At 46.8% G+C, this 15,191-nt stretch overlaps 1 protein-coding gene across 1 annotated transcript; it reads right to left on the bottom strand.

Annotated features, from left to right (window-relative positions):
• Positions 1-7,160: 7,160 nt before the first annotated feature.
• LOC149335120 (uncharacterized) lies at positions 7,161-14,542 on the bottom strand. Its single transcript, XM_089553883.1, has 3 exons — positions 14,142-14,542; positions 7,636-8,297; positions 7,161-7,236 (listed from the first exon to the last, which is right to left on the bottom strand). The coding sequence occupies exons 1-3, from the start codon at positions 14,445-14,447 to the stop codon at positions 7,161-7,163; spliced, it is 1,044 nt and encodes a 347-aa protein (XP_089410009.1). The 5' UTR covers positions 14,448-14,542.
• Between the last annotated feature and the right edge of the window lie 649 nt (positions 14,543-15,191).

A 15,191-nucleotide genomic window follows, 5' to 3' on the forward strand; every position in this document is an offset into this window, starting at 1 on the left:
AGACGCTAGCAGGTGAAACAACTCGCGCGCTCTCTGTCTGGAGTAGTTCTTGCAGAATACTTTGCCTCTATTTGCTTTTCTTCCAGCATGTAGCGACGGCTGAAAATGTTTAGGGGCAGGACTGTTGATACATTCGTCGCCAGCTGACCCTCGCACGTGGCATATTCGTAAGTTACGCACAAGCACATGCACAAGCACGCGTAAATAACTCTATAATCCCGACGTAACACAAATATTTGTAAACATATACGGTTACACGTTGTTCAAGACATCGATTGTGGATATAGTGCTAACGAGGTCATAGGTGTTAAGTGTCCACCACGAAGACATCGAAGCTGATCTCGCTCTCACTGGTAAAGCCATTCGATTCGAGGTGTCACCAACTGTGGAAGAATTCTTGCTGCCATCCCTCAGCAAGCAGCTCTCGAACGTCTACCTCTTCCAAGAAACAAACACTCTTATTTCGGTCTTTATTCCAGATTTTCACGCCCTCCACTTGTGACGCCAAACGAGACATATCGAGGGTACCTTCAAAGCTAAAACGGAGGACTAACAATTCATCACACGCCCCCACAGCGACTCTGAGGTAAACGTCTTTCCAGTGCCACTTGTTCACTGTGAGGAGCGTTTTAAACTCAGGTGTCTGGGTGTAAAGGCCGCGAGCATTTTTAACTTTCAAGGAGTAAATGACGCGCCTATTCTCTCCACGACTTCTCTCAAAAGAGTAGACATGTAAGACTTCGTCGATATCGCTACAGCACGAATCAGGAACGTCTTCCCACCAAGCAACAGGCCGCTTCACATGCTGCACAGCTGTCTGGTACCCGTCTTCGAGGTAAGCGAGTGATTGGCTGGCCAACACTTCCAGTCTTCGCAGGATGTGCCTCTTCTCAAAGCTCCACTCCAAAGGTGCTTCGCCCTCTGCGCGCTCTTCTTCGTTAGATCCGACACTCAGTTCAGGGGTGAGGTCTTCGGGCTGCGACTGTACCTGTTCCCGTACTGCCACTGAAGGTCCTTCAGAAGGTTGTGTGCGCCCGTAGTTAAAACTACCATTCGTACTTCTGAGTGTTTCCACGATTTCCCGCATGAGGACAGCGTGGTTTGCCATGTCCTCTGAGAGTCGGTTAACCTGGCTCTCCATTGCGGGCAGCTGGTTCTGGAACGGTTCCATAAGGAACGCCTTGAATTCCTCCAGGGAGGCGATGACGTCATTTGTTCTCAAGACGCGGTCGCCTCTTGAGTGCAGATTGTCGGTTGTGGAAATAGCGCGGGCGGCGTCACTGCATCCGTTCACGTAGTGCGTCGCTAAGGCCACATGCACAACACTGTTTCCACAGCGCGGGCACTCGACTGCATGGAAGGCGCATTCGTCCTCGTAGTGTCGGAGCACACTTGGCAGGGAACCCACGTACTGGCAGCCATGGACGTCGTTCCAGCAATAAACCTGGAGGTGAAACAAAGGCAGTGAGAAACAAAAGCACGCCTCAAAACTACTACAAACAAAAATGCGGTTGCTAGACGAGACCACCAAAAACGTAAGAAAAAATTGGGTAGTGGTTTGACGTAGTCAAACCGAGTTGGCATGCGAAAACGCATGTTCAATCTTGAATTGGACGTCACAACTACTGAGCCTTTACAAAAATAAATTTATTTATTTCTTATCTTCTTTATTATTTCGTAACGCTTGTTATAAGCTAGTGCTTTAAGTGGAGGGAAGAAGAGTTCTGCGATTTTTATTTAGCCTTGTCACTTGCAGATTACTTGTTACTGGCTGTGCTGAGACAGCGTTGTGACATAAACGAATGACATACGCAAGTTTATTTATTTATTTATTTCATAATACTGAAGGCCAGTGCTTGGCCCAAGCAGGGGTGAACTTAGATTGTTACGTAACGAATAGAATAAAATTATTCAATATTAGCTGCACAAGGATACCAAAAGAATAAAACCAAAAGAATAAACTTATAGAATGTTGGGAGCGCACGGATACTAAAAGAAAAAAACTAAAAGAATAAAGTTATACAATATTAGCAGCACACGGGTACAAAACATACATATAAGCAATATTAGCAGGTAAGTAGACGATTTAACGCATCAGAAAAAATTTGCGAGGAAAAAACAGATTCCGGTAACGAATTCCAATCTTGCACTGTTCTAGGGAAACAGTCAGAACAGCGCAGCTTTATGTAGGTCAGGGAATGCGATATTCTGAATTGATTTGCTTCAAGTACACCTCCATAACTCCGGGCTTAGGAGCCAACGTACGAATTACCCCTTGCAGAGGGTTACGCTGCTGTGACTGCAGTTCATGTTTTTAATCATCGTAATTCTGGATTTGTCAACTTCCTCGGCATACACGCAGGTACCACCAAATCTGGCGACGTTGCCGATTCGCAGGCATATTTCTGAGGTTCAACCTCTGATTTTGTGGGAGCGGTAATGCGGCCTTTCGCTGCACTTCAATAAGTATCACTATTTCTGAGTTAATTACTGGGAAAGCAACCGCTAACACAAAGAAAAAACAAACCCTCATTAGTGTTGACCGCGCAGGGATAAAACCTATGCGCTGAAGGATGGCAGTAATTCATCCGCCAAAAATAATATTAACCAAAAAAAAGAACCAAAATCGGGCTCAAAATTAAGCACCGAAAATGACCTGACGATGTTTTAAAACTGTAGAAACAGAGAAGTCCTGCCCAAGTACCTTTCATTGTCTTTCTATGGCTCACTGTCGCGCACACATTAGATACCCGGAATTTGCACAAGAAACAAAATAGGTGAATGAATCGATCAATAGATGAATCCCACAGGACATTACGCGCACCACTATGCTGAACCAAGCGCAATTGCCACAAAGTGCATAGGAGTAGCAGTTGTTAAGCGAATAAAACTTGCGCGCAGACTTTCACAGTGGACCTGTTCGCCAACATTGCGGCCGCTATAACGTGGGTTCAAGCCACCAGTATGTCGCAAAAGCGCTGTTTAACGAAGCTCGAACCTCGAGCAGTGCCTAATTATCCGACGTGACAGGCGAAAAATTAAGAAAAGGCTTCGGAGGTACTCTACGCTACGGCTGCAGGCATCGTACACATTAGGGTAAAAGAATTTACGCCGCGCACAAACACACCTTCAGACTCATGCTCGTATGAATACATGCTTCGTAAATGAAACGTTTAATCATAAGGAAAGAAATTATTAGGCGCAGCAGACTCACCTTCAGGTTCTGGACTTCATTCGGCGGCAGAGGAATGTTCGGGCACACATTTTCGTCGAAGCGTTCCTGGTCCAGAGGACAGACACCGCCGACGCCATCTTGGACACTACCCTTCTTGCAGGTTTCGCAAAGAGAGTGGCAGCAAGGTAGTAGCACGGTGCTTTCGGGAATCAGACCGCACAAGGAGCACGCGTAAGGATGCAATGTTTGCTTGGTTGATCGGGTTAGCCGCCATTTGAAGCCGATGAAATCTCCGGCACTCACCCGCAGCAGCGTTCCTGTTTTAGCGTCCGACATGGTGCAGTGCATGGCAGAGTGAAGGGTTGGGTATCGGTAACTGCCCGCGTGGTCGCTGTCACTGTTGCAAGGTCTGACAGTGTAAAGCGTTGAATGCCAAAAAAGAAAAAAAAACACACCAGAATTTCACGAAGCAGTCAGACAGCGAAATCTTGATGCGAAAGACGGAACACTCGCGTGTGCTGCGTGTTATCAGTGACGTTGATTTCGCTCAGCTAATCCAGAATCACGGCTTTCTTCAGTAGAAGGAGTCAACGCCCAGTGGCAGGAAAGCGATAACCCTTCCGTTTTCATTGCAATATCTAATCTATAAATGAAAATTTAAACGACATTAGTGCACGTGTACATTCCATTTAGAAGAACATTCTTGCTGCTAGCTGATTCATTTTCGACGAAGAGAGAAACAGAAACAATGCTGCGCCCATGGTGTCGTATTCGTTTCTTTACCTCCTGTCCTCTTTCTTTCTGGCAGCTTCTAGCCTTCCTCTCTACAATATGATCTTACTGCTGTAATGGAGACCTGGATAAAGTAAGGTGAGTTCCCCTGCATACCTGGCTACACTACAGTACCATTACCAAAGGATAGCGCCCCTTAGGTTGCTGCGCCACTCTTATTGAAAGCAGCGTAAGTCATAAAGAGCTCAGTGATTCCGCACCAATATTCTGGAAGCAGGGAAGCCGTTTTTATTCAACTCAAGCAGAGCTCATAGCAGGCGTAGTAATCGCCCTCCAGACTTATGTGCGAATTAATGTCCCATGAAAGCTATTTTGGCGCCTCTTATGCACTTCATTATTGATCTGAAAGGCAAGACGGTCACGGTTAAATAATTTTGTTCGAATCCTTCTTTATCAAAAACATCATTATCAGTGCACCTGGTGGATTAGCTTATCAGTCAGGAAGAATGACGTTTTGTCTAGCCTTGATATGAACGCCTGCGTCGATGCTGGTAAGATGAACACTACAGACCGTTGTCGTAGTTTTCTGTTCTTACCACGATCAAGACGGCTCATAACTAGACGGCTAGATTCTGATAACTTTTCCAATATTATATATTGGGTGATATTTACTTGAAAATATGGACTGTGAAAGTTTGTATGATGAGGTCGTTGATACAGATTTTTCAGTTTCGTCCGCACTATTGTGGAAGTAATTACCAGGTGAAAGCTAGGGTATTCACGGCAAGACAATCATCATGCCATCTATTCACCGGCTGCCCGTGCAGCCGTTGATCCATCTTAGCTAATCACTCTGGTGTCACGCGACCATGAGCCACGGGTTCTTTTTGCCGTCTGCTTTCGCGGTGGCGGCGTAGGTGGAAGCAGCAGGAATGATCTGTTTGTCGTCTGCTTGGGCTTTGAAAGCTATTATCGTACATGAAGTGATGTAACCTTACAGCCTCGATCAAAAGCTGGCAGCTTTAATCTGATTTCAGGGCAGTTTTCATGGTCGTGCACCAATATATAGGTGAATAAATGACTAAAAAACAGTAAACAAGCAAGCAAGGGAAGGAGGGGCTCGTTATAAATATAGCAGAAGCCACCAGCCACAGAAACCAAGGGGCACAGGAGATTTTTTTTAATTGATATATTTATTTTGTGGTGTTGATCAATTTAGAATATTACTGAATAGGTTATCGCTTAAAGCTAATTGATAGAAAAGCAGAAGAAAAAACAACCACATGCCGCCGGTGGGATCCGAACCCACGACCTCCGAATTAAGCGTCCGGTGCTCTACCTCTGAGCTACGGCGACGGCTGTCAAACCTTCTGCTTTCGCGGGTATTTATGTTTACAAGTAACCTAACCTTGAGAGTGTTCATGAACGTGGGTGGCGCTGATGAACACTCTCAAGGTTAGGTTGCTTGTAAACATAACTACCCCCGAAAGCAGAAGGTCTGACAGCCGTCGCCGTAGCTCAGAGGTAGAGCACCGGACGCGTAATTCGGAGGTCGTGGGTTCAGATCCCACCGGCGGCATGTGATTGTTTTTTCTTCTGCTTTTCTAATCAATTAGCTTTAAGCGATAGTATATTCAGTAATATTCTAAATTGATCAACACCACAAAATAAATATATGAATTAAAAAAAAAATCTCCTGTACCCCTTGGTTTCAGTGGCTGTTGGCTGCTGCTAAAAAACAGTAAAGTAAGTTGAAAATGAGGGCAGCACAGGAGGCAATTTGGCATGGCAGGATTTGCCTTCATCGTCGTGCTTTTAAAGCGTGGTTTCTTTGTATGGTAGTAAATTGTGGCGTTTATCGTCCCGGAGAGACTCATTGGCTTTGAGAGTCGCCGTAGCAGTGGCTCCGGATACATTTAGACCCCCCTGGGATTAATTACGTGCGCAGACATCGCTCAGAAAACAGGCGCTTTTTTAGTTCACCTCCATCGATGTACGGTCGATGCGTGCTCGATGGAGCCCGTGACCAGTCAACAGCAGAGCGCCGAACCCCCTCAGCCACAACGGAGCGCTCTCAGGCGTTCCGCGAGTTTCTTTTCCTGGTCCTCGCGAATAAGGCTCCTCACCGCAGCCACCATTAGCGTGAAAGAACAATTGTATTATCTCAAGCTGTATTAATATCTTCTTGTGGGCTAGTTGTAACTCATCCAGAAAAATAAGCAGCCCTAAAAAAGAGCGACGAAGAAACAGAAGATATGAGCAGCACTGACAATGATGTCTGCTTTATTGCATGCAGCAAACAGACCGGAATCTGTACAAGGTAAGAACATCACTTGACGAAACGCGGGAACGCAAAATCCGACCGCGCATCCACCAACAGTATGGAAAATGACGTGGTCAAAGGAAACCACGTGATACGTACGCGCACATGCCAGTATATCAGAGACACAAGAAGCCGAGGCCGAACCGCCACAGTCGGGATGCATTTGCTCAAGAAAGATCATATCGAAAGCAGAGTCAAACGCTCGTAGCAAAAGCAGTGTCAGGACTAAAACGTAACCTTAAACACACACTAAAACACAAGAGCAAAAACCATCATCAAGAGGAAAAAAGATGCAGTCACATTGGTCAGAATAATTAAATAAACGGGCACAATTTATAAAAGCATACACAAAAGGCTATTTCCTTCTATGATAGCGTAATTCAAGGCGAGCTGATGCACCGGTAACCAGCCTTGGAAGCGAGAACGCCTTCAAAGCCTCGAAATACTCGAAATACAAAAGAGAAATATCATAAAGGCGGAGAGAACACAACACTAGAAAGCCTCTGGGCACACCAACACACTGATGAAGAGAAAGAACAGAAGCGATATTTTACAGTGAAATGAAAACTCGTGAATAAGTCCTCAAGCCGTAATGATAGACCATAATTACGATTTATTTGTACATTAAACAATAAAAAGACGCTAGCCGGTGAAATGACTTGCGCGCTCTCTGTCTCTAGTAGTTCTTGCAGAATACTTTGCCTTTATTTGCTTTTCTTCCAGCATGCAGCGATGGCTGAAGATATTTAGGGGCAGGACCCTTGATACATTCGTCACCCGCTGACCCTCGCACGTGACAAATTCGTAACATGCACAATCACGCGTAAATAACTCTATAATCCCGACGTAACACAAATATTTGTAAACATATACGGTTCCAAGTTGTTCAAGGTATCGATAGTGGATATAGTGCTAACGAGGTCATAGGTGTTAAGTGTCCACCACAAAGACATCGAAGATGATCTCGCTCTCACTGGTGAAGCCATTCGATTCGAGGTGTGACCAACTGCGGAAGAATTCTTGCTGCCATCCCTCAGCAAGCAGCTCTGAAACGTCTATCTCTTCCAAGAAACAAACACTCTTACTTCTTTCTTTATTCCAGATTTTCACGCCCTCCACATGTGACGCCAAACGAGAAATATCGAGGGCACCTTCAAAGCTAAAACGGAGGTCCAAGAATTCAACACACGCCCCCACAGCGACTCTGAGGTAAACGTCTTTCCAGTGCCACTTGTTCACTGTCAGGACCGTTTTAAACTCAGGAGTCTGGGTGTAAAGGCCGCGAGCATTTTTAACTTTCAAGGAGTAAAGGACGCGCCTATTCTCTCCACGACTTCTCTCAAAAGAGTAGACATGTAAGACTTCGTCAATATCGCTACAGCACGAATCAGGAACGTCTTCCCACCAAGCAACAGGCCGCTTCACATGCTGCAGAGCTGTCTGGTACCCGTCTTCGAGGTAAGCGAGTGATTGGCCGGTCAACACTTCCAGTCTTCGCAGGATGTGCCTCTTCTCCAAACTCCACTCCAAAGGTGCTTCGCCCTCTGCGCGCTCTTCTTCGTTAGATCCGACACTCAGTTGAGGGGTGAGGTCTTCGGGCTGCGACTGTACCTGTTCCCTCACTGCCACTGAAGGTCCTTCGGCAGGTTGTGTGCGCCCGTAGTTCAAACTACCATTCGTACTTCTGAGTGTTTCCACGATTTCCCGCATGAGGACAGCGTGGTTTGCCATGTCCTCTGAGAGTCGGTTAACCTGGCTCTCCATTGCGGGCAGCTGGTTCTGGAACGGTTCCCTAAGGAGCGCCTTGAATTCCTCCAGGGTGGCGATGACATCATTTGTTCGAAAGACGCGGTCGCCTCTTGAGTCCGGATTGTCGGTTGTGGAAACAGCGCGGTCGGCGTCGCTGCATCCGTTCACGTAGTGCGTCGCTAAGGCCACATGCGCAACACTGTTGCCACAGCGCGGGCACTCGACTGCATGGAAGGCGCATTCGTCCTCGTAGTGTCGGAGCACACTTGGCAGGGAACCCACGTACTGGCAGCCATGGACGTCGTTCCAGCAATAAACCTGGAGGTGAAACAAAGGCAGGGTGAAACAAAAGCACGCCTCAAAACTACTACTACAAAAAAAATGCGGTTACTAGACCAGACCACCAAAAACGTAAGAAAAAATTGGGTGGTGGTTGGACGTATGTTATACCGAGTTGGCGTGCGAAAACACAAGTTCAATCTTGAATTGGACGTAACAATTACTCAGCCTTTAAAAAATAAATTTATTTACTAATTATCTTTATTTTTTTGTAACGCTTGTTATAAGCTAGTGCTTTAAGTGCAGGGAAGAAGCGTTCTGCGATTTTTATTTAGCCTTGTCGCCGCCGCGACGGCTCAGTGGTTATGGTGCTCGGCTGCTGACCGAAAAGACGCGGGTTCAATCCCGGCGGCGGTGGTTGAATTTCTTTGGAGGAGAAATTCGAGAGACCCGTGTACTGTGCGATGTCAGTGCGCGTTAAAGAACCCCAGGTGGTCGAAATTTCCGGAGCCCTCCACTACGGCGTCTCTCATAGCCTTAGTCGCTTTGGGACGTTAAACCCCATAAACCAAACTATTTAGCCTTGGCACTTGCAGATTACTTGTTACTGGCTGTGCTGAGACAGCGTTGTGACATGGTGAGTGAGGGTTATAAATATGTCCATTTTCATCGAGTACACAGCTGGTAGTGTACACTTGAGTTGCCTTTTTCTTTCTTGTGTTGTCGTCGCGCTTCGCCGCAGTATTTTCAGACAAACAGTACTCTCCGTTTTCCTGCCATAAAAAGTAAGATGGGCTCTCCCTATCTTAAATATCTACTCTCAATTATTTGTAGTTTCACTCCTGCGCACGCTACGATAAGCGCCACTGATGCGATCATTTTTAGCAAACACTTCGCATTACACCGTGCCGCTTCCGCCTAATTGCATCTGCTTCCTCCGATGTCACAAATTGTTGATTTTTTTTTCACTTTATTTAGAAAATCTTTCGGCGACCATTTGGATTAATGAAAACAGCTCAAATATTTTTGAGGACAGCGCACGGCGATGACTGCTGCCGGCTGCCTAGCTTCCGCGTAAGCTCTGAAGACAGGGCTACATCGGCACTTCTCCAGTATTGTACGCGCATCCTGCGATGTAAGCAATCGTCGGTTCGAGGTTACTGTAGCCAGAACTACGCTGGATGGCCATTTGCATGCGCCAAGGCTTGTGAAATCGTTCTTCGCAATCGCCGAAATCGCACGCACATATTCTACGTACTCGCTATCGGGCCCTTCACAGTACGCCGGCAGTACGCCGCCGACTGATATTTAAGAATCTGGCAAAAGTTAATCGCCGATTACTGTTAAAGTGTGAAGATATGAAACGCAGCGGCTCGTTTCGCTTTTTGTAGCGTAAGCTACACTTCGCGGGATGGAAGGAGCTTCGCGTGCCCTCTGCGCCGACCATACCGCGCAGACGCGGCAGCCGCGTGACGTCACGAGAGGCTCAACGTCCCCCTCGCCGCCGCCCCTTACAAAAATGCTTCTTGAGACAGTGTTGAAGTTCTCATGCGCAGACTCAACACGCCATGTTGAATTTTTGTTGTGACCAGGATGGGCTAGTGTTAGTGAATTGTTGAGGCCGAGTTGAAACTCATTGGAAAAGTGGCCACTGTGCTAGAGTTGAGCATTCTCAATGAAATTTCTGCTTTGCGTTCATGTTGAATTCATGTTGGAATTACGGGAGTGAATCAACACGCCATTCTGAATCTTGGCTGGGGTAAAAAAGCAAAAAAATCCTGGGAATACATTCGTATTGCGCCAGATGGACCGACTACCAATGCAATTTTCGGCGGTATATTCATATTTATTGCTGCAATTTCTCGTTAACGTGAAGCCGTCATCCCCTGTGACGTAGTGCTCCACACATACGCACAAACACGTATGCATATCAATATATATATATATATATATATATATATATATATATATACATACATACACCTTAGCCCTACACATCCATCAGATAAAGAGCATGGGACAGTACTGCACATGAGGCTATAGAAAGAACTGACAGAGTTCATCTTACGATCTTAAGTGCAACCTCGGCTTCGAACTTATATAGTCCTACTCAGGGGTGTCCGGACCTGCGCAGGTTGTAGACTGCCGATCAGCAAAGTTATGCCAGTTACTACTATTCATATTTATTTATTTTATGTGTAGTAGAAGTAATGAAGTTCATATGCAACGGTCTATTATTTGACGACCTTGATTCATTTATAAACAACTTAAATAACGCATAAATAAGCGCCCTTTTTTATGAGAGCTCATACGAATCATCCAAAGTAGGTATGCCTGAATGAGCATATTGCACTTTTTTCTATGCAAGAAAATGACTTTGAGCGGTTTATGAGAGTTTTAACGGGTGCTGCGTGCGTTCTTAATATGTGTAATGTGATCAGGTTCTGTTTACAAGATGCATGTCGAAATTATTTCATTTAGTTAGGCTTAGAAACGGCTGTCTTGAGATGATTCAACTTAAGCTCAACAGAAATTGCTCAACAGTAAATCTCTTGACTACGCTCAACAAAAATTCCGTGTAGCAGGTGTTGAGTAGGCTCAACATACATTGAGTTCATGTGGGCTTCCAGTTGATTCAACAGGAGCTCAACAAGGCGTCAACTGAAGCTCAAAAGTCATTTTTGTAAGGGGCCGCCGTCGCCGCCGCCGGTGCGCGCGCTCCTCTCCGACGCTCCGCCGGTCGACGCTTTCCAGAAGCGTGACGTCATCGTATCAGCAGACGCGCTGGAGCTGCGTGCGCCCGCCACTGTTTACGACTGCCGCTGTGCCCGCTACTGCGCATGCGCGGTAAGGGCGCACCTTGAGTTTATAACGCGCGGGGCATATGGTTGATGCAATGGGCTCTTCATGGAAGTTGAAGAGTGTCGAGCCTCTGCCAGTCGGCGGAGAAGACTGGAAAACCTCAGTTCCTAAGACCCCGAGGTTGTCGCTTGGCAGTTAGCCGCTCACATTACGTATATCGTGGCATAGCACAGCTAAGCCACTGCCATTTTTTTTTCTACAGGCATAAGGTAGGCACCAGCGCAGTTTCTTAGGCCGTTGCCTCACCGGGAGTGATGCCTTCGCTCGGCCGCGGGCCTAGCGACGGCGGCAAGCGACGAGCAGCGCCTTCGGGCTGTGTTTTGCCCGTGTCGCTTGCCTCGCCGTTTGTTTCCATGCGCCGGCACCCGATGAAAGCACATCTTCGCTGGTGCTCGTACGTCTCGTGTGTAGCCTTGGCTAGCATGTGGTCGTGGTTTCCGGTTAAGTTTTAAAATATTTAACTGTACAGAATGTCATGCCAACTAGTCCCTCATCGCACGCTCTTTGGTCCGGTTACGGACACCTTTTACAGCGTTACGGGGTAGTTGGTCATGCTGACGTCGTCGTCGGACCAGTTTGACAGACCGGTGCGTCAGCGTCAGCATCTATCTGCGTACCGAACAGCCCACCGAGGGTAGATCGGCGTTGCATCTGCCTGGCGGGACCGGACCCTAGCTATCCCGACGGAAATCTAAGTTACTGTTGTCGATATTGCGACACGAGGCACTCATATGAGGGTTTGGTTTGGTTTGGTTTATTGGGGTTTAACGTCCCAAAGCGACTCAAGCTTTGAGGGACGCCGTAGTAAACGGCTCCGGAAATTTCGACCACCTGGGGTTCTTTAACGTGCCCTGACATCGCACAGCAACGACTGCTATTTCGATCGCACACACAAGTAGGACCTCGTTGCGCGCATTGCAAAAACGACAGCAGACGACACTGCTCTGTGTACGCCCTTGTGACGGCACGCGAGTATTCAGTATGGCGGTCACTGCCGGTGAGAGGAGTTTCCCGGTATCAATTTCGGTCGCTTTTATTTTGTTGGGGGGGGGGGGGATATATACAGCGTGTCCAGGACACTCAAATTTTTCAAATTGAAAACTTTTCTCAGCTTGTACGTAGAACTTACTGTAGCGCACTAATCGGTAGTGCTACATGGGGCTAGAAACCGCTTACAGTCAATTGAATCTCAGGCTCTTGTATTATTTACTGAAAAGTATAAAACTTTAGTCTGAAGAACAACCATGTCATGGCCCTTTTAGGGTTCAATAAACGACCATGATGAACTGAAGTTAACGCTAGTTATGAAGCAAGATAAAACCTTCCAATTTGAACATAGAGCTTACCGTTATAAGCACCAATCAGTAGTGCCGCATGTGGCTAGAAACAGATTACAGTCGAGTTCGGTATGCAGCACGTTGGATGTACACCTAGAAATGCAAATTTGCCTTTTAAAGGGGGGGAGGGGGAGGAGGGGGGATATAAATTGCGCACTACGCAGCATTATATTTTTTCGTTATTACTCAGAATAGCACAAAACGTTCTAGCACAAAAAGTGATAGCACAAAAAGTGATAGCACAAAAAGTGATAGCACAAAAAGTGATAGCACAAAAAGTGATAGCACAAAAAGTGATAGCACAAAAAGTGATAGCACAAAACGTGCAACTGTTTTATCTACCGGATGCAGGCAATCAAGTAAACAGTTTTTGTTTTTCAGTCAGAATTGATGCCTACTGTCTGTACACCGCGTGCGAACTGTGGACCGGAAATTGCAGTAAATTAATGAACCGATGCACATATGGACTGCACTAGACGTCACGTTTGCAATGATGCTGAAGCACGCTGAGCTTCAAACACTGAAGCCTGCAGCGATAAACGAACCAGGTAAGCGCGCTGCCTTTCACTGTAGTCCTATTCGCTAGATGGCGGCTCGAATAACGTGGGTGCAAAGCCACCCACTTGTAGGAACACTGCTACAACCCAAAGCTTGCAGGCAACCGACTTGCAATGAAAAAAACGAAAGCCGATGCTGAGACGGCGATAGAATATCGAGTGTAAAAACACGTAACATAGGCAGCCGGTTCGAATCCCTGCCACGAGCTAGTCTAACTTGTAAGTTTATGCTGCACGAAACACGAAATCGTATGCCACGACCCTGAACATTCTGCGGCAAACGGTTGAGCTGCAATGTTCATATGAAGATTCGTAAAGACGTGGAATTAGGGGGACATAAGTCACCGGTTCGAATCTTGCCGCAAGCTATGCTCTAAATTATCTAGTAAATTTACGCTGGACGAAAAGCTGAATTGTGTGACACCATTCGGAACATACAGCGACAAACTGTTGGCCCACAAATTTTACACGAATGTCGGGACTAAGTGGCCCGACTTTGGCGCCTGCCAGACACGGATATATATATACTGGATCGACACGACGAACTTTCTAGAGGCCCGTGTACTGTGCGATGTCAGTGCACGTTAAAGAACCCCAGCTGGTCGAAATTTCCAGAGCCCTCCACTACGGCGTCTATCATAGCCTAAGTCGCTTTGGGACGTTAAACCCCATAAACCGAACCAAACAATGAACTTTCAAGTTGCCGTGCTCGAGCCTTAAGCTGCCGCCTGTTATTTTATTCCATGATATAAGCACCTCGGCAACCATGGAAACCAGTAGATTATGACTTGCGTGATAACTTACAACGCATAACGCTGATACCCGGAACCAGAGAAGTAGAGCTTAACGCTCTAATACAATGTCGCTGTTATGCAGGCCGCCATCACGAATTCTATCCGTGGAATCAGCATAACTCGGAGGCTCGAAACACGACCAGAAGAGCTAACGCTCTGAAATTAATAAGATAGTGTTTCTTATGCATCTTGCGTTATGGTTACAAGCTTCGTGCATATAACAGTAAAAGAATGTGGGCATCCGCACGCCAACGCTTCTCTGCTGTCATGACAGCTTTGGTAAATGAACAGTTAAATTATAAGTAAACTGCCAATCAGGCACTGCGCACTTACTTGAAGACTGCCGATTTTCTTCTCGGGGAAAGGAATCTTCGTGCACTCTTCATAGTCGAAGGCTTCCCGGTCCAGAGGACAAAGGCCTCCGGCGTCAACTTGGCAGATGCCGGTCTTGCAGGCCATGCAAAGCGCGTGCGTGCAAGGCAGCAGCAGTGTGCTTCTGGAAACCACCCCACAGAGGGAACACGCGTAGCGATGAATGGTGTTCTCTACAAACCGGGTCTGCCTCCATTTGACACCGCCAACGCCCCCAGCGCTCAGCCGCAGCAGCCTTCCGTTTGCTGGGTCGGGCATAGTACACATCGAGCCGACCAGTTGGTGGCGCCGGTAGTGAAGGCCGCGACAGGCAAACGCGGTCGCTATCGCCGCAAAGAGAATCGAATTCGATGGCAGACGCGGTGTGCTCTCTGCAGGGTGCTGGCGAAGACTAAAGCGCTCACACAGCCCTGCGATTATTTCTTTCCCTTCAGGATGAATGGATGGATAAGGCTGAACCAATGGGGCGGCGACTAACTCCACCTAGCCATGACTCGCGAAATTTCGCTCTTTTCTTGGTTTTAGCCGCCAGTCAGGTAGCTTTCTCTTTCTTATTTCTACTCGCTTGAAATCCATTTTTCCTTCACTGTCCATAAATCCCAATGCTTTGCAGGGTGAAGCCCTTTACAGAAAATCCTCCGGATGATTTCCCGAGCCCTTCACTACGACGTCCCTCATTAATGGAGTCGCTTTGGAACGTTAAAGCCCCATAAACCCCGACACAATTTTTTAATGTTTATTTGAGATAAAAATGAACATTAACATTAAATCGGCCCTTCTTTCTCCAACGTCATGTTTGTGCTCCTTTTAGTCTAGTATAAATCTTTACATTCTGCATTCAAACGGACAGCACGGTTACCACCTGTAACGGGAACTGCCGCGACAAAATTCGCGGCAAGTATTGCTTAAGGCTCGTGTTTTTTCTAAGATAGCGGCGATACGCGCCCTTGAATCACGTGATATGAGCGACCTTGGTGCGCTGCGCGTTGGTACCATATTTTCGAATGCATT

The sequence above is a fragment of the Amblyomma mixtum genome, chromosome 7 (genome assembly GCF_055824585.1).
Source record: "Amblyomma mixtum isolate Tamu chromosome 7, ASM5582458v1, whole genome shotgun sequence".
In the NCBI taxonomy this organism is placed as follows: Eukaryota; Metazoa; Arthropoda; class Arachnida; order Ixodida; family Ixodidae; genus Amblyomma; species Amblyomma mixtum.

Coding starts and splice junctions, on each gene's coding strand:
- LOC149335120 (XM_089553883.1), bottom strand. CDS start 14,447: ATGTGTACTATGCCCGACCCAGCAAACGGAAGGCTGCTGCGGCTGAGC. Junction 8,298..14,141: donor AGAAAATCGGCAGTCTTCAA/GTAAGTGCGCAG, acceptor TTTCACCTCCAG/GTTTATTGCTGGAACGACGT. Junction 7,237..7,635: donor GTGAAGCGGCCTGTTGCTTG/GTGGGAAGACGT, acceptor ATTCTTCCGCAG/TTGGTCACACCTCGAATCGA.